General features: G+C 40.7%; 1 protein-coding gene across 1 annotated transcript in view; it reads right to left on the reverse strand.

Moving 5' to 3' along the window:
- SMIM13 (small integral membrane protein 13) overlaps window positions 1-21,369 on the reverse strand; it is a 31,928-nt gene extending 10,559 nt beyond the window's left edge. The window contains exon 1 of the mRNA XM_058555266.1: window positions 20,813-21,369. Coding sequence (XP_058411249.1) covers window positions 20,813-20,888 — 76 coding nt within the window. The 5' untranslated portion in view covers window positions 20,889-21,369. The remainder of the gene's footprint in view (window positions 1-20,812) is intronic.
- Window positions 21,370-22,540: the final 1,171 nt, after the last annotated feature.

Consider the following 22,540-nt stretch of genomic DNA (forward strand, 5'->3'; position numbering starts at 1 on the left):
CTCATCCCAGATAGCTCAAATCAACATCCAGGGATTATGCTTACTCTTTTTTTTTTTTTTAAAGCTCCCTAGATGATTCTGATTCACATGCAGGTCTGGAGAAGAGAAATAGAGTGAAGAAGAAACACGAGTATTGTTGTGGGTCAACTATGGAGAATGGCCAAGAAAAAGGAAAAAACAACTAGCAATGGAGCACCAGTGGGAAAAGACGGAACAACAGTTGACCAGATCACCTATTTGAGAAGATCCCACTTGGGAAACGGCAACAAAGCCTCACTAGTACTTACTAATTGGACAAAGTGAGTATTAAGAGGGAGCTATAAGGAAACCGCCCAAGCATCACTGATGAGTAGGGCAATGCTGCTGGAGGACAACGGATGTCTGATGAATGATGAAACGGATAGTCAGAAGTTAGACATAAAGAATGATTATATCTTTGCTCCAAGTAGAATTGTATTGTGTCAGGTTAACAAAATGGTTTAATATAATACTTATGTATTCAGAGTTCATTATCTTGTAAGAGAAAACAAGTGGAAAGTTATGTAATATAAAAGCATCACACTCTATCTACATGTTATTTGTTGTAAGAGAACATCAAATAAGAGAGGTGAGGGTGTGTAAGAGTGTGTTCTGGGAGAGGGAGAAGCATCACAGAAACAAGGGATAGAATCACGAGTTCAGATTTACAACTCTGACTTTCTGTAAGAACAGACCAGCCTAATTTGGACTTCGGGCCCTAGTGACTAACTTCCGCCAGCTGTGTGTATTATCTTTGGGGGAGAACAGGATAGGAGGAAGAATAACCACTAAAATCCAGGATATCTTTTACTGAAAGGGACTCACCCCTTGTACGCTGCATGCCTATAGAAAACAGGACCTCTTAGGGAAGTATAGCTCATACAATTCCTCCCACCCAGACTGATATACAGACACCAGAAACTCCTTACCTACCCTTATTCTATAGGGCATGTGTCTTGTATCTTGTCCTGGGATTTAATAAGAGAGAAATGGGAAGGAGGAAGGGAGAGAAGAAAGGAGAGGTAGGAGGAAAAGACTGTCCACAACTATATGCACTTATAATCAGAAATTTATGCTAATTGTTCAAACAGGTACTGCAGTTTTTCATAGTTTAAAAGGCAAGTCTGCGCCTTGCTCCAATCTCACACTGGTAAGCACTATATGTCAGAAAAACGGGCTGGCAACAGAGGGTATATATTCTGGGATAAGCAAAGGAGCATTCACTTGTGTGCGCCAATAACCAAGTGTTAGTTCAAAGGATGAATTTCATGAAACACACTGTACATTGTTTTTCTATGCAAGATAAATGTGCTGGCAGCAGAAGGGTAGCAATGGCAGATGAACTTGAGTGATGAACCTATCACCATCAACACACCACAAACCCAGGGGATAGTTGTAATTATAGAGTTCTCAGTTCACAAAGGGCTTTTTCATTGAACATCTCATTTAATCCTCCCAATAGCCCTCTGAATTAACTGGAATAGGAATCATTAACCCCATTTTCTAGATAAGAAATAAAGGCTCGAAGTGACTCATAACCATGGAAGAGGCCAGTTAGGTAAAATAGAGCAATGAGTTTAAAAACTATCAAATTTCTCAGATTTTCATGGTGCAAGTAGAGCTAAAACAAAAAACACTAATTAGGGAATGAGAATTTGATTTCAGTACCCAAGATCTTTTTAGGTCAAAACCCAGGTGCAATATAACCACAAATTCTTATCTTTGTGGAATCATTCCAGTAGAGTTACATAACCCTACCTTCATGACAGTATCCAAGTAGTTAACTAACTAGTTCAATACTAATCTCAGTTTGTATAAAGCTTGTTTCCGTTTTCAATCCTATTACCTTATTTTCATTTTATTCTGAAGGCAGCTAAGGGCTCACTTCTAAGATACTATGCCCTAGCAGGCTAAGTAAAAATAGAGCCATGCTCTTCAAACTCCTACCACAATGCTCCCTCTACTGCACACCCCTTTCACAATGAGACACTGGGCAACACCAGAAGCTAAGCTCTTGGAGACACCATTACTGAATCAACATAATGTTGAACCATAGTACCTCCACATATCCAAAACTCTTTTATCCAATAAATGTAAGAAATTTTAAAGTTGCCTGTTAAAACCTCCCCTCTATTTTCTTTTCCCTTTGGTGATCACAACATTCCCAGGGATCCAAATACCTCTATTACAAATGATGACCAAAGTTTTCATGCATACTTTCTACCATTCTTGAACCCCAGGGAAGGAATCTCTACCTGGTTGGCTTAAAAAAGTATATACATCCAATAGCTCCTTCTGATTTTCCTATTTCTGTGATGTGTATTGTGTCCTCTCCCCATCTGTCTAGTGGAACATTGCCCCTCCCCTACTTTACCTCAGTGCTATAGATTCTACCTTAATAAACCCTCTCCCATCTGTTTCCTTCTCTACATTCTCTATCCGAGATCAAATCCTTATTATCTGTCAACTGGATTATCACCATAATCTCGTACATCTCTGAGGCATGTTGGAGCCACACTGCTTGGTTGAATCCTAACTCAACAATTTACCTGCACCTTGGGCAAGTTAACCTCTATGTGCCTCAGTTTCCTCTTCTATAAAATGGAGATAACAGTACCCACTCCCAACCAGTCAATATGGTAATAAAAAGAATATACGTAACATGCTAAAAAGAACGTCTGGCACATAGTAAACACTCATGAAATGTTAGCCCTTGTTACTGTCTCCTAGGCTCCAGTCTCTTCCCTTCCAGGACAAACTCCACAGACACAAGGCTACTATCACTGTTACTGAGAACTGTAAGCACCATTAATACATAATTTTTACATCTTTCTACTATATTCATCTCTTTAGTATAGTGCTCTCTTAGGTGACTGCTTTAGCACTTCATGCTCACTTCCACCCCTCGTTGTGTTAATAACTGTCTGTCATCTCCCCAAGACAGAAGTTTCTTAAAGAAGAGAAATGTATACTTTACTAATGTTTTCCACTGTGCTCTCTCTGTCTTGGAACAGTATCTGACAGAGTAGATACTCAAAACAAATCAACCAACCTCCAACATCCCCCCACCAACACACACACACACACACACACACACACACAGAAAACTACCCATGAATTTAAAGGTTTAATGACTTTCACCAGTTATCCCATTTCAGAGCTCTGATGATGCCTACTATATAATACAGTAGCTGATAAATGGAGAGAACTGTTGGATGCCCTTTCACAAAAATATTGAACAACCTTATCAACCAAGTTGACCTGACATGTACAGAACATTCCACTCAATAACAGCAGAATAATCATTCTTTTCAAGTATACACAGAACATTCACCAAGACAGTCCATTAATTAGTCTCATTAAACTGAAGGGTAAACCCTCTTAAAATTTTATTACACAAAATACATTTTTCTGAGCATAAAAAAATTAAACCAGAAACTGATTAACAAAATGATATATGGGGAATAACCAAATATTCAAAATTTAAACAATGTACTTCTAAATAATCCATGGTTCAAAAGAGAAATCACAAGAAACTAGAAAGTATTTTGAACTGAATAAATTTTTTTTTAAAGTCAAAAGCAATACCTGGAAAGAAATTTGTATCAGTAAATGTCTATTTTTTAAAAATAAAAAAGGTCTAAAATCAATAATCTAAGCTTCTACCATGAGAAACTAGAAAAAAAGTGCAAATTAAACTCAAAATAAGTAGAAGAAAATAAAGACACAAGCATAAAGCAATAAAATTGAATATGGACAAATAACAGAGGGAAAAAAAAAATCGATGAAACCAAAGCTGATTCCTTAAAAAGATCAATAAAATCTATAAACCTCTAGCCAGACTGATAATGCAAAAAAAAAGGAAAGAACAGAAATAGCCAATATCAGGAATGAAAGAGAAAACATCACCACAGATCCTACAGATATTACAAGGATGAGAGATTATAAACTTTATCCCTGTAAATTATACAATTCAGATTAAATAGATATATTGCGCTTGAAAGACACAAACTATGAAAGTTCACTCAAGAAGAATAGACAGGGGAGATTGGTGTCAAGATGGCGGCATAGGTGGACTCTGAACTCACCTCCTCCTATGGACACAAAATACTTACAACTACTCTTGGAACAATTACCCCTGCGAGAGAACTGAAAACTAGATACGAGGAACCCCTGCACCAGGCAACAGTCCTGACTAAGGTGGAAGAGACAGAAATTCCCTTCTAGAGAGAAAAAAAAGCCACCTTCACAAGCAGCAGCGCCTCCTGGCCACCCAGGAGCAATCCAAAGGTACACAGCCTTCCCTGGAGGAGTGGGGGACCTGAGCAGGGACTGCTGCTGCTATAAGCATTTTTTGGACCCAACACAACCGAGACAAGTGTCACAATATCTGGCTTTGCTGGCTACTAACAACAACGGGGAATATCCCCAGAAAAGCTACCTGACATAAGAAAAAAAACTAACCAGCTCTTAAAGGACCCACACACTAATTCACCCGTTTTGGAAAGCAATCTAAAACCACCAGAAAGAAAGGTGGACAGTCCTTTGGTGAAAAGAGACTCACCTGATAGGCCTTGAGTGCATCTTGGTGAGAAGCGAGACCTCTCCAGGGACTGAGACAGTGGTGGCAGCCATTGTTGTGACCTGGTGCAGGCATGCTGACAGAGCTCGTGGCAGACACCCCTGAAGTTCTCCCCTGGCCTCTCCGCCCAGGGACTGCTCCACCCTCTAGATTACAGATTTAATCCAGTTCAGCCAGGGCAAGCAGCTCACCCTAGGGACTGGCTCCACCCAACAACAAGCCATCAGTCAACTTTTGGGCCTGCATAATCTAGGTGCCTGGATTCTCTGCTGCCAGGCGAGTGAGTTCACCTCTGTGGTGCAGGGCGTGCATGAGGAGTGTGCAGGGCATTGGGGGAGTGTGTAGGGCCTCTGCTGTGTGGTGACTGGGTCCACTTCAGGGGTCAGGAGGTGCGCATGGGACAGAACTGTGTCGATGGTGTGTGTGGCCCTATGGGTGGTGGGGATTGTCAGCTGCAGAAGACTTGTGCTTCCCAAACAGCCACACAGGGGAACAGCCCCACCTTCCAAGGCCTGAAACAACTGGGTGTTTCCCTGCCTGGGGCCAGCCCTCCCAGCTGCAATCCTGAGAGAGCTGACAAAAGCCTTATAGGCTAGAGGGCTACAACAATTATAAGCCCCTGAGACTAACATCCAGCTATGCTGGGAGCCTACTCACCTAGCAGAAAAACTGCAACAGGAATGTGCTATTAGACCTTGCAGCCAACTGTGCTGGGGCTCCCCACACCCGATAAAGAGACTGAAAGGTCCATAACAGCCATAGGCAGCTGAGCATTCCAACCAGCCAGCCAGGGGGACAGTTCAGCCTCCCTGGGCGTCTGCAAGAGCAACCCTGCCACAACAGAAGGACATACGTGGCCCACACGGGGGTCACTCCTGGAACATCCGGCACTGGTGACAAGACAGAAGCACACTGCTGGGCCTCGTAAGGCATCTCTTATATATGGTCACCTCTCCAAGATCAAAAGATGTAGCTAACCTACCCAATACATAGATATAAGGACAGAGAAAGAGACGAAATGAGGAGGCAAAGGAATATATTCCAATTAAGAGAACAAGACAAAACTCCAGAAAAACAACTAAAATGAAACAGAAATGAGCAATCTACCCGATGAAGAGTTCAAACAGAGTCATATGGATGCTCACTGATCTTGGGAGAAGAATGGCTGAACTCAGTGAAAACGTCAACAAAGAAATGATAAATATAAAAAAGAACCAATCAGAAATGAAGCATACAAGACTGGAAATGAAAAATTCACTAGAGGGACTCAAAAGCAGAGTAGAGGATATCGAGGAATGGATCAGCGAGCTAGATGAAAGACTAGAGGAAATCACCCAAGGCGAACAGACAAAAGAAAAAAGAATTAAAAAGAGTAAGGACAGTCTAAGGGACCTCTGGGACAATATCAAGCACACTAACATCCGTGTTATAGGTGTTCCAGAGGGAGAAGAGAGAGACAAAGGGGCAGAGAATCTATTTGAAGAAATAATAGCTGAGAACTTTCCTAACCTAAGGAAGGAAACAGACATCCAGGTACAGGAAGCACAGAGAGCACCAAAAAAGATAAAACCAAAGAGGCCCACACCAAGACACATCATAATTAAAATGCCCAGAATTAAAGATAAAGAGAGAATCTTAAAAGCCACAAGAGAAAGGCACAAAGTTACATACAAAGGAAACCCCATAAGGCTATGAGCCCACTTCTCAGCAGAAACCTTACAGGCTAGAAGAGAGTGGCACTATATATTTAAAGTGCTAAAAGGAAAAAACCCACAGCCAAGAATACTCTACCTGGCAAGGTTATGATTCAGAATGGGAGGAGAGATAATACTTTAGAGTTTCCCAGACAAGCAAGAACTAAAGAAGTTTATCACCAATAAACCATAAAGTTGCAGGATACAAAATCAACATACAAAAATCAGTCGTATTTCTATATAATAACAATGAAGTAGCAGAAAGAGAAATTAAGAATACAATCCCATTTACAAGTGCAATAAAAAGAATAAAATACCTAGGAATAAACTTAACCAAAGAAGTGAAAGACCTGTACACTGAAAACTATAAAACATTGTGGAAAGAAACTGAAGAAGACACAAAGAAATGGAAAGATATTCTGTGCTCTTGGATTGGAAGAATTAACATAGCTAAAATGTCCATACCTCCTAAAGCAATTTACAGATTCAACAGAATCCCTACCAAAGTTCCAACAACATTTTTCACAGAAACAGAACAAAGAATCCTAAAACTTATACGGAACAACAAAAGACCCCGAATAGCCAAAGGAATCCTGAGAAAAAAGAACAAAGCTGGAGGCATCACACTCCCTGATTTCAAAACATACTACAAAACTATAGTAACCAAAACAGCATGGTACTGGCACAAAAATAGACACAAAGATCAATGGAACAGAATCAGGAACCCAGAAATAAACCCACACATATATGGACAGCTAATTTTTGACAAGGGAACCAAGAGCATACAATGGAGAAAGGAAAGTCTCTTCAATAAACGGTGTTGGGAAAACTGGTCAGCCACATGCAAAAAAATGAAAGTAGACCATTATCTTACACCATACACAAAAATTCACTCCAAATGGATTAAAGACTTGAATGTAAAACCTGAAACCATGAAACTTCTAGAAGAAAACATAGGCAGTACACTCTTCGACATCTGACTTAGCAACATATTTTCAAGTACCATGTCTCACCAGGCAAGGGAAACAATAGAAAAAATAAACAAATGGGACTACATCAGACTAAAAATCTTCTGCACAGCAAAGGAAACCATCAACAAAATGAAAAGACAACCTAACAATTGGGAGAAGATATTTGCAAACCATATATCTGATAAGGTGTTAATATCCAAAATAAATAAAGAACTCATACATCTCAACAACAAAAACACTAACAACCCAATTAAAAAATGGGCAAAAGACCTGAACAGACATTTCTCCAAAGAAGATATACAGATGGCCAACAGGCACATGAAAAGATGTTCAACATCATTATCGGGGAAATGCAAATCAAAACTACAATGAGATCACCTCACTCCCATCAGAACGGCTATAATTAACAAGACAGGAAACAACAACTGTTGGAGAGGATGCGGAGAGAAGGGAACTCTCATACACTGCTGGTGGGAATGCAAACTGGTGCAGTCACTATAGAAAACAGTATGGAGATACCTCAAAAAATTAAGAATCGAACTACCATACGATCCAGCTATTCCACTGTTGGGTATTTATCCAAAGAACATGAAAATACCAATGTGTAAAGATACATGCACCCCTATGTTCACTGCAGCATTGTTCACAACACTAAGACTTGGAAGCAACCTAGGTGCACATAAAGGAATGAATGGATAAAGATACAATATATACACAAAATGGAATACTATTCATCTAAAGAAACAACGAAATCCAGCCATTTGTGACAACATGGATGGACCTTGAGGGTATCATGCTAAATGAAATAAGTCAGAGGGAGAAAGTCAAATACCATACGATCTCATTCATAAGTAGAAGATAACAACAACAACAAATAATCACATCGAGACAGAGACTGGACTGGTGGTTACCAGAGGGGAAGTGGGGAGGGAGGAAAGTGAAAGGGATGATTAGGCACATGTGTGTGGTGATGGATTATAATTAGTCTTTGGGTGATGAACATGATATAATCTACACAGAAACTGAAATATAATGATGTACATCTGAAATTTATATAACGTTACAAACCGTTACCACAATAAAAAGAAAGAAGAAATAGATAACTAGAATAGCCCAGTATCTATTAAAGAAATTGAATTTGTAGTTAAAAACCCTCCCCAAAAGAAAAGTCCTGGCCCAGATTAATTCTACCAAACTTTTAAGAAAGAAAGTATATGAATTATGGCAGACACATCTTAATAACCTCAATGAGCCAAGCCTTTGTACAATCCTTGCGTGACCTGTTTCCTTGAGTGTGGGCAGAACCTGTGACCTGCTTCCAACCCACAGTATATGGCAAAGGTGATGGTATAGTTACTCCCTTTATTAGGTTATGCTATATGGTAAAGGTAAAGGGATTTTGCAAATGTAATTAAGATCTCCATCAGATGATCCTGAGTTACTCACAACGGAAATTATCCTAGGTGGACCTAACTCAATTTTACGTGAAAATCTTTAAACAAGAGACTGAGACCTTCGCTGGTGTCGGAGAGATTCTCTTGCTTGAAGAAGCAAGCCACCATGAGTCCTACAGTCACAAGGAACCGAACTCTGCTAAGAACTACGTGAGCCAGGCCAACGCCTTTACTGTAGACCTGCGAGATGAGGAGCAGAGAACCCAACTAAGCCATACCCAGACTCCTGCCCCACAGAAACTGTGAGCTAATAATTATATGTTGTTTTAAGATGCTAAGTTAGTGGTAATTTGTCATGCAGCAATATAAAACTAATATACCAATTCTATGCAAACTCTTCCAAAAAACAAAAGAGAAAGGAACATTTCCCAACTCATTTGATGAGGTCTGCATGACTCTTACAGCAAACCAGACAAAGGCATTTAAGAAAACTACAAATATTCCTCATGAATGTCAATATGAAAACCTTAAATATTTAGTAAATCAAATCCTGCAATATATAAAAAAGATAAGAAATCATGAACAAGAGGGTTTATCTGAGGAATGTAGAGTTGGTTTAACATTCAAAACTCAATCAATGTAATTCACCATAGTAACTGACAAAGAAAATCCACATGATCTTCTCAATAGATACAGAAAAAGCATTTGGAAAAAAATCCAACATCTACTTCTAATTTTTTTAAAAAAATCAGCAAAGTAGGAATAGAAGGAAACATTTCTTCTTCAACCTGATAAAGAATATCTACAAAGAACTCATAGCTGACATTATATTCAATGGTGAAAGACTAAATGTTTCTTTCCAAAAGATCAGGGAGGAAAGTGTGCTCTTATCCCTTTCTTTCAACACTGTACTGGTGGTACAATAAGGCAAAAACTACAAGACATACACACTGGAAAGAATAGGTAAAACAATCCTCATTTGCAGTTAACATGAGCCTCAGGGTAGAAAATCTGATGCAATTTACAAAAAATAGGGGTAATAAACAAGTTTACCAGTTTTGCCAAATACACTGTCAACATACAAAAATCATTTGTATTTCTATATATTAGCAGCAAACATTAAAAGAATACCATTTACAATAGCATAAAAAATATGAAATTTTTACAGCTAAATTTGACAAAATTAGTGAAAGACCTATATTATACATGGAAAAATATAAAATGTTGCTGAGAGAAATTAAAGTCCTAAAAAAAAAAATGGAGAGATACAATATGGTCATGGATCTCAACATTAACATGTCATTTCTCTCCAACTTGACCTATTGATTTAATAGATCTATTTTGAAAAGCTGATTCGGAAGCTTACAAGGAAATGCAAAGGATCTAAAATAGCCAAAACATTTTGAAAAGAATAACATTGCATAACCTACACAACTGACATAAGGATAGACACACAGGTCAATGAATAGAAGAGTTCAGAAATAAACCCATACATATAGGGTCAAACGATTTTCAACAACTGCCTTTTCAATAAATGATGCTAAATCAGTTGGATATCCTTATGCAAAAAAAAAAAAAAAAAAGAGGGGCCAGCCCTGTGGCGTAGCGGTTAAGTGCGCATGCTCTGCTGCTGGTGGCCCGGTTTCGGATCCTGGGCGCGCACCGAGGCACCACTTGTCAAGCCATGCTGTGGCGGCCTCCCATATAAAGTGGAGGAAGATGGGCACAAATGTTAGCCCAGGGCCAGTCTTCCTCAGCAAAAAGAGGAGGATTGGCATGGATGTTAGCTCAGGGTTGACCTTCCTCAAACACACACACAGACAAAAAAAGAACCCCAATCCTTAACTCAAACCATACACAAATTTACCTCAAAGGAGATCACAAACCTATGAGTAAAACCTAAACATCAGGGAAATGCAAATCAAAACAACACTAAGATATCATCACCTCACGCCCGTTAGAACGTCTATAATCACCAAGACAAAAAACAACGAAGGTTGGAGAGGATGTGGAGAAACAGGAACCCTCATACACAGCTGGTGGGAATGCAAACTGGTGCAGCCTCTATGGAAAACGGGATGGAGATTCCTCACAGAATTAAAAATAGAGATGCCCTATGATCCAGCCATGCCACTACTGGGAATCTATCCAACGAACCTGAAGTCAACAATCCAAAGAGGCTTATGCACCCCTATGTTCATTGCAGCATTATTCACCATAGCCAAGAAGTGGAAGCAACCTAAGTGTCCCTCGACTGACGACTGGATCAAGAAAATGTGGTGTATATATACAATGGAATACTACTCAGCCATAAAAAAAAGACAAAATCGTCCCATTTGCAACAACATGGATGGGCCTGGAGGGGATTATGTTAAGCGAAGTAAGCCAGAAGGAGAAAGACAAACACCGTATGATCTCATTCATATGTGGAATATAAACCAACACATGAACAGAGAAAACTGTATTGTGGTTACCAGGGGCCATGGGGGTGGGGGTGGGCACAAGGGGTGAAGGGAGTCATATATATGGTGATGGACGAACAAAAATGTACAACCCAAAATTTCACAATGTTAAAAACTATTAAAACATCAATAAAAAATAAATTAAAAAAAAAAATACATCTCTCCTACACACCTATTAGAGTAGTCAAATCCGGAACATTGAGAACATGGAATGCTGCAAGGACGTGGAGCAACAGCAGGTCTCATACATTGCTGGTGAGAATGCACAATGGCACAGACACTGTGGAAGGCAGTCTGGTGGTTCCTTACAAAACTAAACATTCTCACCGGATGATCCAGCAATCACGCTCCTTGATATTGACCCAAAGGAGTTGAGAACTTCTGTCCACAAAAAACCTCCACAGGGATATTTACAGTAGCTTTGTTCATAATTGCCAAACCTGGAAAGTAACCAAGATGGCTTTCAGGAGGTGAATGGATAAACTGTGGTACATCCTGACAATGGAATATTCTTCGGCACTCAAAAAAAATGTGCTATCCAGCCATGAAAAGGCATGGATGAACCTTAAATGCCTATTACCAAGTGAAAGAAGGCAATCTGAAAAGGCTACATGCTGTATGATTCCACCTAAATGACATTCGGGAAAAAGCAAAACTATACAGACAGAAAAAGATGAGTGTTTGCCAGTAGCCAGGGGTCAGGGAAGAGGCGGGTATAAAGGATTTTTAGGCCAGTGAAACTTCTCTGTATGATCCTATCATGGTGGATATATGTCAGTGTACATTTGTCGAAACTCAGAGAATGTGCAAGACCGAAAAAAAAAAAAAAAAACCTGCTGGAAGAAAATGTAGGAGAAAATCTGTGACCTTGGGGTAAGCAATGATTTCTTAGGACTTAAAAAGCATGAAATACACAAGAAAAAACTGATAAATGGGACTTAAAATACAAAACACTTGCTCTTCTAATGATACTTAAAAATGAAAAGGCAAGACATATATTTGAAGAAAATCTTCATAAAAAATATATCTGATAAAAGACGGTACCCAAAATACATAGAAAATTGTTACAACTCAATAATAAAAGACAATGCAGTTTTTTAAAATGGGCAAAAAATTTGAACAGAAACTTTACCACATGGCTGTTTGGAATGCAAAATGTCTGGCAGTTTATTATAAAGTTACTCAAGAGAAATGAAAATATATATTCCCACCAAGACTTGTAATTGAATGCTAATGATAGTAATAATACTTGTAAATAGCTAAAAGCTGGAAACAACCATAACATCCATCAATAAGTAAATGGATAAACAAATTGTGGTATATCTATACAATGAAATATTATCTATCAATAAAAACAGTGAATCACTGATATACACAGCAACAGATGGATTTCAAAAGCATGGTGCTAAGTGAAAGATATCAAACAAAAAATATGTTGTATGATTCCATTTATATTAAATTCTAGATAAGGCAAAATTATGGTTACGGAAAGCCAGGCAGTTGTTGCCAGAGGCTTGAGGACTGACTACAAAAGGACACAAGGGAACTTTCTAGAGTGATGAAAATGTTCTATATCCTGATTGTGGTGGTAGTCACACTACCACATACATTTGCTAAAGCTCATCAAATTATACAATTTCTGTTCACACTTTTCTGTGATCAACACATTTTATCTTATTCTATCATTACCTTTGAAATATATATTATCCTAAGTAAAACCACATTAAACTAAGGATAGTTTAAATTTCTAAAACCAGATTTAATCTTTGGAAATCTATTTTTCAAACATCAATTAATTTATATTTATTCACCTGTACCTCAATTTAAGACAGATAAGCAGAAATACAGTCGCCCCTCCCAGAGTCTATTACTTGCAAAGTCATCTACTGGCTAAAATTAGAGAGGATGAGTGCGCTGCTCAAGTCACACAGTTAATAAGTGTCAGTGCTGGTAGTCTTTAAAGCTAGATCAGCCAGAGTCCGACTCTGTTCATTGACTCCCTGACCTTGTCAGGCACAGCAGGAACCTGGGGCTGGGTACTAGACAAGGCCTGCAAATTTCAGTCGGCCAGGGTCTGTTGAACTAGGGCACACAACCAAGCCAACCTCTGGAGAAGGGAGGGTCTGCACACCAGACAAACAACTACTTCTCACTCCTCAGGTAGTCCCACGCTGATAGTCTCCTAGGACCTAAAGACTTCAAATCTCACAGAGGCAGGCAGAGCAGACAGAATTGGCGTCACTGTCGCTGGGTCACACTACAATCAGAAAGCCATCAGCATTCCCAGCCCCTACTGTTGGCGCCTTAGCTCAAACTTTCATCAACTCTTAACACAAGGTCTAATTGGTTTCCTTGCTTCTAGCCTCCCACTCTCCACACACTGTAGTTAGAGCAGCCTATAAAATTCTAAGTTCCTGCTAAAACCTCTTAGACAGCTCCTCATGGCCTATCAGAAAGCATAAACTCCACAGGTGATGCATATAAGGTGCCATATAAGGTGCCATAACCTGGATGCCTCCTGTCCCATCTATAGCCTCATCCTAGTCAATTCTTCAAGGGCTGAAAATTCATTCATTTCTTCATTCATTCAAATATTCATCAAGCACCTACCACGTTCCAAATACCACCCTTACTGCAACATATTTGCCCAATGATAATGAAGAACTAGAGGAAAAAATACAGCAGAGGAAGGGGAAAGGGGGCATGTGTGCCAGGCTGGTGTCTTACAGAGCGGTTAGGGAGGCCTCACTGACAAGTGGAATGACAAAGTTGCCATTTACTGAGATGGAGAAGGCTGCAAGAAAAACAAGATCAAGAATGTGGTTTTAGATATGCTAAGTTTGGAATGCTCATATAATCATTGTTCAAGAATTTTTATAACCCAATCTCTAGGTCTCCTCCCTCCCGGGAGGTCAGAGGTTAGAGCTGAAACTTCCCACCCACTAATCATATGTTTTGTCTCTTTGGTGACGGCCCCCCATTAGCATAAACACAGGCAAGGTCAAAAGGGGCTTGCTATGAATAACAAAAGATGCTCCTTTCACTCAGGAAATTCCACCGGTTTGGGGAGCTCTGTACTAGAGACCAGGGACAAAGACCAAACATATTTTTTATTATCCTACCGAGGTAAATTCAGTGTTTGCTGATTGCTCTTGGAGCCTTAGGAAAAGAAAAAGCTTGTTTCTATTGGAAAGGAAGATGTTAACAAGGAATGAATATACACATGCAAGTTGATGAATTTCATATAAAAAGTACAGTGTACCTACATTAGTAGACCTTTTCGTAGACTTTTGCAATTTGTTGTTGGAAGTAATGACTGTATCCTCTTCCAGAACTTGTGATTTAGGCGTGGGACCAGGTTTCAGTTATCTTTGTATCTCAGAACCATGCTTACAAGAGATGCTCCAATATCTGGGGGATGAATGTGTGTATGACATAGGGCCCAATGATTGTGAATAAATGAGGAAGGTAAAATAACGCCTACGGTTTTGTGCATAAACTGAAAACAAGGAGTTGTTTCAGGGTAAGATTCTGAGCTCTATGAAACAACCAGAAAAAGGAGTTAAGAGTTGTGAATGCAGAAGTGGAGCTCAGAAGCCTAGGTTTTACCAGTTATCTTGTACGTGCGTCTTCCCTACTGGAGTGTAAGACCCTCAGGAGCAGGCATTATGCTTTATTAATGTTTGGAAACCCATGACCACCACCACAGCTCCTGAACATAAGAGCTCATTAGGCCTATTTTATTGAGTAATATAAGGGTTATCCATCTTGAGACAACCCTGGTTGTACCACACGTAAGACTTATTTTGTCACGGGAATTTCACTTAATAATTTATATTGAGGAATCTTTCTTCATTCCTTCTTCAAATATATCAGGGCCTACTACACGCCAGGCACTACTCTAGGATCCAGGGATAACACAATGAACAAACCAAACCAGGGCCCCACCTTCATGAAGCTTACACTCTAACTGGGGGAAACAAACATATAAAATAGCTCATTTCAGAAAGGGTGAAGAGCTCTGAAAACGAAGGGTCAATGAAATAGATGGGCTACCTGAGGTGGTCAGGGCAGGTCTCTCTGAGATGACAGTTGATGTGAAACCTGAATGAAAGGGAACCAGCCATTTGAAGAACCAGAGGAAGACTGAGGGCAAAGGCCCTGAGGAGAGCAGAAGGTTGGCCTGTGGTGGAATGTTGAGAGTAGTGGGGAGGAGAACGGAGAGGCAAGTGGATAAGTGGTAGGGGGCTACATCACACAGATGCTTGGAGGCCATAGTAAGAAATCTGGATTATATTTCAAGGGAAATGGGAAACCATTGGAGCATAGGTTTCAAGCAAGTAGTGACATTTTTAAAAGAGTGATAACTGACGTAGCAGAGTAAAGGAAACAAAAATCCGGATGGCAGAGGAGAGGGATACCAAGTTGAGCCAAAATTCAATCAAGAACCATGGAAAACATCAGGACTTGGGATAGGAAGAGGGGAGGGAAGGAAAACGGATTAGCTGAAAGTCTATTTAAAGAACTGTCATGCAGGCAGCTAAGTTTATAATTCCCAAGCAAAAAAGGAGAGGATTCATCTCTGGAGAGATGGAATACCTACAGAGCATAGCCCTCCAGACACTAACAATTGGGGATTCCCCTAGAGAAGAAGCCAACTTTCTGCCCAGTCACCCTGCAGTAAGCCCAGAGCTGACACTGAGAATTTACCACCATCTTTTACTACCTCACCCTTAAACATGAACAGAGAACAGATCACTAGACATGTGCAGAAAACCTCCCATCACAAAGAGAGTCCAAAGCAAAAAAGCAAAAAGAAAATACACGGAAGAAACAAAGGCAATGTAGGGAGAAGAAAAACACTAAAAACAACAATAAAAACAACTGTAACTTATATGCTTATGGAGATGAGATATTACATACATGAAGCAAGAACAGGTACTACAGAAGAAAAGTCATCAGTGAACAAGCAAGCTCTGAAATTAAAAACTGGATATTAAAATAAAAACATAAGAGGGAGAAGACAAACCCAAAACAGCAGAAGAAAGAGAGAGGAGGAAGATAAAAAATAGAAGATAAAAAGATAAAATTAAAGAATCAGCCCATAAAGTCCAACATCCAACTAACAGAAGTTTCAGAAAGAATTAAGAAAATGGAGGGGAGAAAATAATCAAAGACCTAATAGAAAATTTTCCCAGAAATAAAGAATAAATCTGAGTCAAAAAGGCCCAGAAAAATGAAAGAGAAACATACCCAGGCATATTATTATGACGTTTCAGAGTAACAATGATTAAAAAAAACTATCCAGAAAGCATCTAGAAAGAGAAACTAAGTCACTTACAAGGACAAGGAAACAGAAGGCATTAGATTTTTCAAAATGAGGCCTAGGACGCTAGAAATAAATGGAGTAATAATTTTTAAATTCTGGATGAAAATTATTTGCAACCTGAAATCTATTCAAATTATCAATCAAGTATAAAGGTAGAAAACAAAGAAGACATTTTCAGGCAGACATTAGCTCAAAAAATTATTTTTCACGCATTGTTTCTTAGAAAGCTACTAGAAAATGTGTTCCAGCAAAACAAGAGTGTAAACTGAGAAAGATGATGACACAAGATCCTGAAAACAGGGTTTATAGCAGAGAAATAAAGGGTAGGCTAAGAATGAAAGCTGTTGAGAAGGAATGGGGGTTTTGGCACTAGGGGGGGGAATTGGAGGAAGGGTTCCGGGAGAGGAGAGGAACAATTCCCTTGAACATATGAGATATATTACTGATGAGTATGTGTAAGAGGTTATGGAACATTGGTGGGGAATGAATTAACAATGTGTACCCGCAAAAAAGTAATACTAGGTAAATTAAAAAGGCAATTATTAACTTTAAGAAAATGGAGAACCATATAAGAAAGGACGTGTGGTCATATTACACTATTTGACCAGCAGGGACTATTTACATAGTCAAAATATAAATCTTGACTATCAAATCACCCAAAAGCTGTTGTTTTTTTTTTTTTTTTTTTGTGAGGAGATCAGCCCTGTGCTAACATCCGCCAATCCTCCTCTTTTTTTTTTTTTTTTGCTGAGGAAGACGGCCCTGGGCTAACATCCGTGCCCATCTTCCTCCACTTTATATGGGACGCCGCCACAGCATGGCTTGCCAAGCGGTGCGTCGGTGCACGCCCGGGATCCGAACCAGCGAACCCCGGGCCGCCGCAGCGGAGCGCGCGCACTTAACCACCTGCGCCACTGGGCCGGCCCCCAAAAGCTGTTGTTTTTAATGGCATGCAGGGAAAGAAATGGGGACTCTACCATGGTTAATAAATATCATGTCTAAAATTACAAAATCAAAAAACAGCTATGAATAAATTATTTAGGAATATGGAAGTAAATAACTAAGGGAAACAGTGAAACTGAGGGTTGAAAGGAACTACTTTTTTATGTCTTTTAGTACTATTGACTTTTGAAACTTTCTTTTGTTAAAAACTTTCAAGAAAAGCACTGTTTTAATAAAAGAGTCTGGCTAGTATATGAAAAGTGGCTTATAAAGAAAAGAGGAGGTGGAAAAACACTAGTTAGGAAACTAAGGTAAGCCAAAGAGGGTGGGGGTGGTGGACTTGGAGAAGAGGACATATTTCAGATTTTTTAAAAGAGATAAAAACTGAAGAGACTTCCAGATGGAGTTGATATTTGTAAGGGGCGGGAGATGGGGAGTAAAGGAAAGGGCAAAACGAAGGAAACCAAGGATGACACCTATGTCCTTGGCTGCTTGTAACATGTGAGATTGGGGGCAGGGGTCACAGCAGGTGGAGGGGAGCTGGGACAGAAGGACGGACGGGTGGCTGATCTCAGATGGGAATGGAATGGGGCCGGGGGACAGGTGGTAGAAATCAAGAGTTCTGTTTTAGATGTATTACATTTGAGATGCTTCTTAGATCTCCAACTGGAGTATCAAGAAAAAAAGTTTGCTGCATGAGCCCAGGGTGCAGGAAAGAAGTGAGAGCTGGAGATTAGTCATTAGTTACAGTTAATATTTAAATCTCTAGAACTGGATAAGAATCCATAGAGAGAGAACAGGAGAAATGAGAAAATAAAAATATATATTTGTATTATAACATATTATAGAAATTTAATAGAAAATAGCACGCATTTCACAAAGTAAGGGCAAGTACTAGTCCATAAATTTTTTATTTCAGAGATATGATAGGTAGATAGATGTATATATAAACTGATTGATATATGTAATTTATATACTTATGAATGTACTGGGAATAATGTAAAATGATTTCCTATGGTAGACTGTGATCAAAAAAGTCAAGAAATTTTAAAGGATGAGAAGCCAGGAAAAGATAACAATTAGCTACCATGGCAGGAAGAGTACCACGCAAGTACAGTGTACAAAAGCCGAAAGAAATGCTTCATGGAAGAAATGCTCACTTGTATTGAATGAGTATGAGAGATGAAGTACAATTAGGGCTAATAAGTAACCATGGACTTGGCAATATGGAGGCCACTTGTTACTGACCTTGACAAGGGCAGCTTCAGTGAACGGTGGGCATGGAAAACATTATAGAATGAATGAGAGGCGAGAAAAGAGACATAACCAATATAGATAGGAGAAGGAAAACCTCCCTAGGAACCTGAAATTTGAAAATCAGAATTAGCTAGGGTATGAGGTTCTTGCGGCAGACCATGTCATAGATTTCTAACCCCCAATGTGACTGCATTTGGAGAGAGGGCCTTTAAAGAGTTAATTAAGGTTTGATTAATTCCTAAGGGCAGGGCCCTAATCCAATATGACTGGTGTTCTTATTAGAAAAGATTAGGACACAGAAAGACACAGAGGAAAGACCATGTGAAGACACAGGGAGGAGACGGCCATCTACAAGACAAGGAGAGAGGCCTCATGAGAAATCAACCCTGCTGACACCTTGACCTCAAACTTCTAGCCTCCAGACCTGTGAGAAAATAAATTTCTGTTTAATGTCTGTGGTAATGTAGTTTGTTAATGGCAGCCCCAGCAAACTAATACAACGCCCTAGTTTCTCTTTCAAGTCTGCTCGGATCCTTCCCTCCTCTTCCAAATCTCTAGTCACAACATGAAGCTAAGCCATCATTAGGTCTCCCAACAAAAAAGGGCTTGGATTACTTCTTCATAGAGTCATTAGTTCTTGACCATTCCAATCAAAATAAGGTGTTCTTTTACTTACCACACCTTACCTCTCATTCCATAATGTTTTCTGAAATGAAACGCAGGGCACTTTTAGAAAAATAAGTAAAATTTAAAATCAACTAGCTATTGGGAGCTGAGAGAGCAAGTCTGATGTATGTAGCAATTAGGAATTTTTATGCCCCAAAGGCAAGTTTGGCAAATATTCTATCCAAGGTGTTGTGTGGTCCACGTGTCACATCTCCATCTCCAGGTAGCCTGCATCTCCAAATGAGAAAACAAAGCATACACCCTCTCCTTTTTCTCTTCTTCCTCACATCCAAACAAATCACAAAGATCTGGGTTTCCTTACTTGAAGAATCTTAAACCTCTACAACTAGCCCCAAATCCTGATATCACAAGCAGGAAATTGAGAAAGGATTTTCAATTGTTTTATTATCAGAAAAGAAAGACTGTAAGTGAGAAGCTTTAACTCTGGTGCCTTAGTAAAGCAAGAAAATTAAAAATACACATACAAGTATATAAATACATAATATGCATATGCACAAGTGCACACATATCTTCTCCAAACATAGCTGATAATGCACATTTAGCAAATTAATCATGTAATGAACAAGCCCAAATAGTATTTATTTTGAATTCTGGCCAATTATTGCATCAACCTGAACCCATACTTCAATATCATGATTATAAAAAATTCACTGACATCTGGTTTTAAACACTTCCCAAATTTTCACAATTGCTCAGTCACTTTGCTAAGAGACCTGCGGTTATCGGTTACTGTGTATAAAGAAATCAAAAAGATCTAATATTGCTCTAATACTACGTTGAGAAGAAAGTTTTATGTCCTCTCATTCCAAGAAGGAAAAAAGCTACAGCAAACAAAATAGCACCGTTATTACAGAAGACTCAGGTTACCTGACCCTGGAAGTTTAATATAGCCGCTGTTTTTAAGTTCTGCCTACTCTCAATATTTCTGTTTGGAATTTAGTTTAAGCCTGAACTCGAAGCAAACAAACAATTTCACGTGTGCTTCAAACCCCACTCTGTCCCTTCCCTTTTTCTGATTAAACGGAGAAAGCGAAACCTCTCATTATCATTAGGGTCAGAACCCGTAAAAAAGAAAAAAAAAAAAGAAAAAGAAAAAGGAGTAACCAATCAATCACTTCACCTTCGAATACAGGCCAAGGTTAAAATCTGGGCAGACTGTGATAAGAACGGCAATCAAGAGCAGACGCTGCCGGTGAAGCAGTTATCTGGTTTAACCCCGAGTCAAGATGCCCAGCCCTGGATCCTGTTCTTTCCCTCTCCAGGATGCCAGCGCGCCTGTCACGCGTCAGGGTCCCTCTCCTCTGAGCTCACTCCTGAGAGGTGGGCAAGAGTGGACAAGAGATGATTTTAAGACACTTGTCCATCCACGCCTTTTTCAAAAAAAAAAAAACAGCCAAAACAAGCAAGCCGGCAACATGAGTCGGGCAAGCGTGTGGACTGCGGTGCGGAACTGCCCCCGGCGGATGCCCCACTCACCGCACACCATCAGCAGCAGGACGATCAGCAGCGTGGCCACGAACACCAGCAGGGTCAGCCCGACGTTGTGCCACATCTTGGGGGGCGGCGGGGCGGCGGGCGCAGGCCGGCGGGCGGCGCGTCCTGGGCTTCAGTGGCGAGCGCCGGGCGCGGCTGGCCCCCGGGCCGGCATGGGCGCCTGGCGCCCCTCGGCAGCGCCCCCAGGAGGCGGGGCGGCGCGGGGCGGGCAGCCGGCCCGACCAACCCAACCGACTCTCCTTCTCCGCCGGGCAGACGGAACGCGGACGGGAGGCGAGCGCCCCTACTCCCTCATCGCTCCGGGGAGCCGGGGACGCGGCGCCCGGAGACCCCGGCAGCGGCCGGATGCGCTTCCATGGCGGACGCCGCGCGCTCGTGGACAGGAGAGAGGGCGAGCACAGGGACGAGCAGTGGCCACCAGGCCCTCGTCGCCACCCGCCCGAGGGTCCCTCGGCCCCCAAGGACGGCAAATGTTAACACCTCCCGACGGCGGCCGCGGCAGCTTCTCGGCCCCAGGCCCCCTCCTCCTGCGGCAGCTCATCACCGAGCGCCCCCGCCACTCGCCTCCTCCGCGGCGCGGGGGTGGCTGGGAGGTGGAGTGCAGAGCCGTGTGAAGGCTTGAGGAGGCAGCCCCGTAGGGACTACAACTCCCAGAATGCACCGCCGATTCAGCGGCTTTGCTTCTTTCTTCTCGCCCCCTCTGCCTTTGGTTTTTCTCAAGCCGCAACCTCTGTCTACCGACTGCGGGTTGGTGTTCTCGGAATCCGCGCAGTTAGTTGCTCCTCCGGCCTGTACCAAAGCGCCAGAGTGATTTCAACTATTACCCCACACACAAAGTCGTTTTGTTTAAAGCCATGATCAACGAATCACGAAGAGGGAAGAAAGGGGAGGCAATTGCCTTAAAAACTGGTTTCGTGTAAACCTAGCCCTATTGCTGGAGGCGAAGGCTGGATAAACGGGACTTTTGAGGAAACACCCACGTTCCTGCCAAAGAGAAGGGCTAGAGACAGGAAATCTGTTTTTCACCTGTAACAGGGAAACTGTTCTATGTTTTCATAGGTAACATTTCAGAAATGGTCCACGAGGGAATTAAGGACATCTGCTTTGCCCTTAATTCACTTGAATTGTAAATTTAATTCAGCTCCTTCCTTGAGACCACGCGACAGATGACCCACAGCCGAAGATTTTGCTGCACTGGCTTGAGCAAACCACTGTGAAACAAGATCCTTCAATAATCTCAAGTACTCTATCTGCACCTGAAATTAAAACTCAATTCCGCCAGATTACATTCATTCATCAAAGAGGTGCCCCCAGAAGAGGAGAGGATAAATGTGTAGCCCACTTTCAGAAGGAACCAGATATAGCCTTCACGTTTTCCTGTGACTATTGCTCCCTGCACTGTTTCCATTTTTCTGCAAATTTACTGTCCTGTCTCCAAAAACAAGTAAATAAAATCTAAGCAGCAATTCCTTGATTTAATAGGTATATCCTGTCCATACCCAGCTGCCCTACTCTCTGATCTGTATTCTCTAAGCAGCAGTATTGTGAACAAATATTGTATATGAAAATACATTAAGGGATAATGACTTTGTAGCAGATTTAATACAGGGTTCCCATGAAGAGAGAATGAACCCAGTGCAATTAAGATACATTTACAGAAAAATCAATTGATGCTTTTTTCATAGATGGTTCAATTCTATTGCATAAATA

The sequence above is a fragment of the Diceros bicornis genome, chromosome 14 (assembly GCF_020826845.1).
Source record: "Diceros bicornis minor isolate mBicDic1 chromosome 14, mDicBic1.mat.cur, whole genome shotgun sequence".
NCBI classification, from domain to species: Eukaryota; Metazoa; Chordata; class Mammalia; order Perissodactyla; family Rhinocerotidae; genus Diceros; species Diceros bicornis.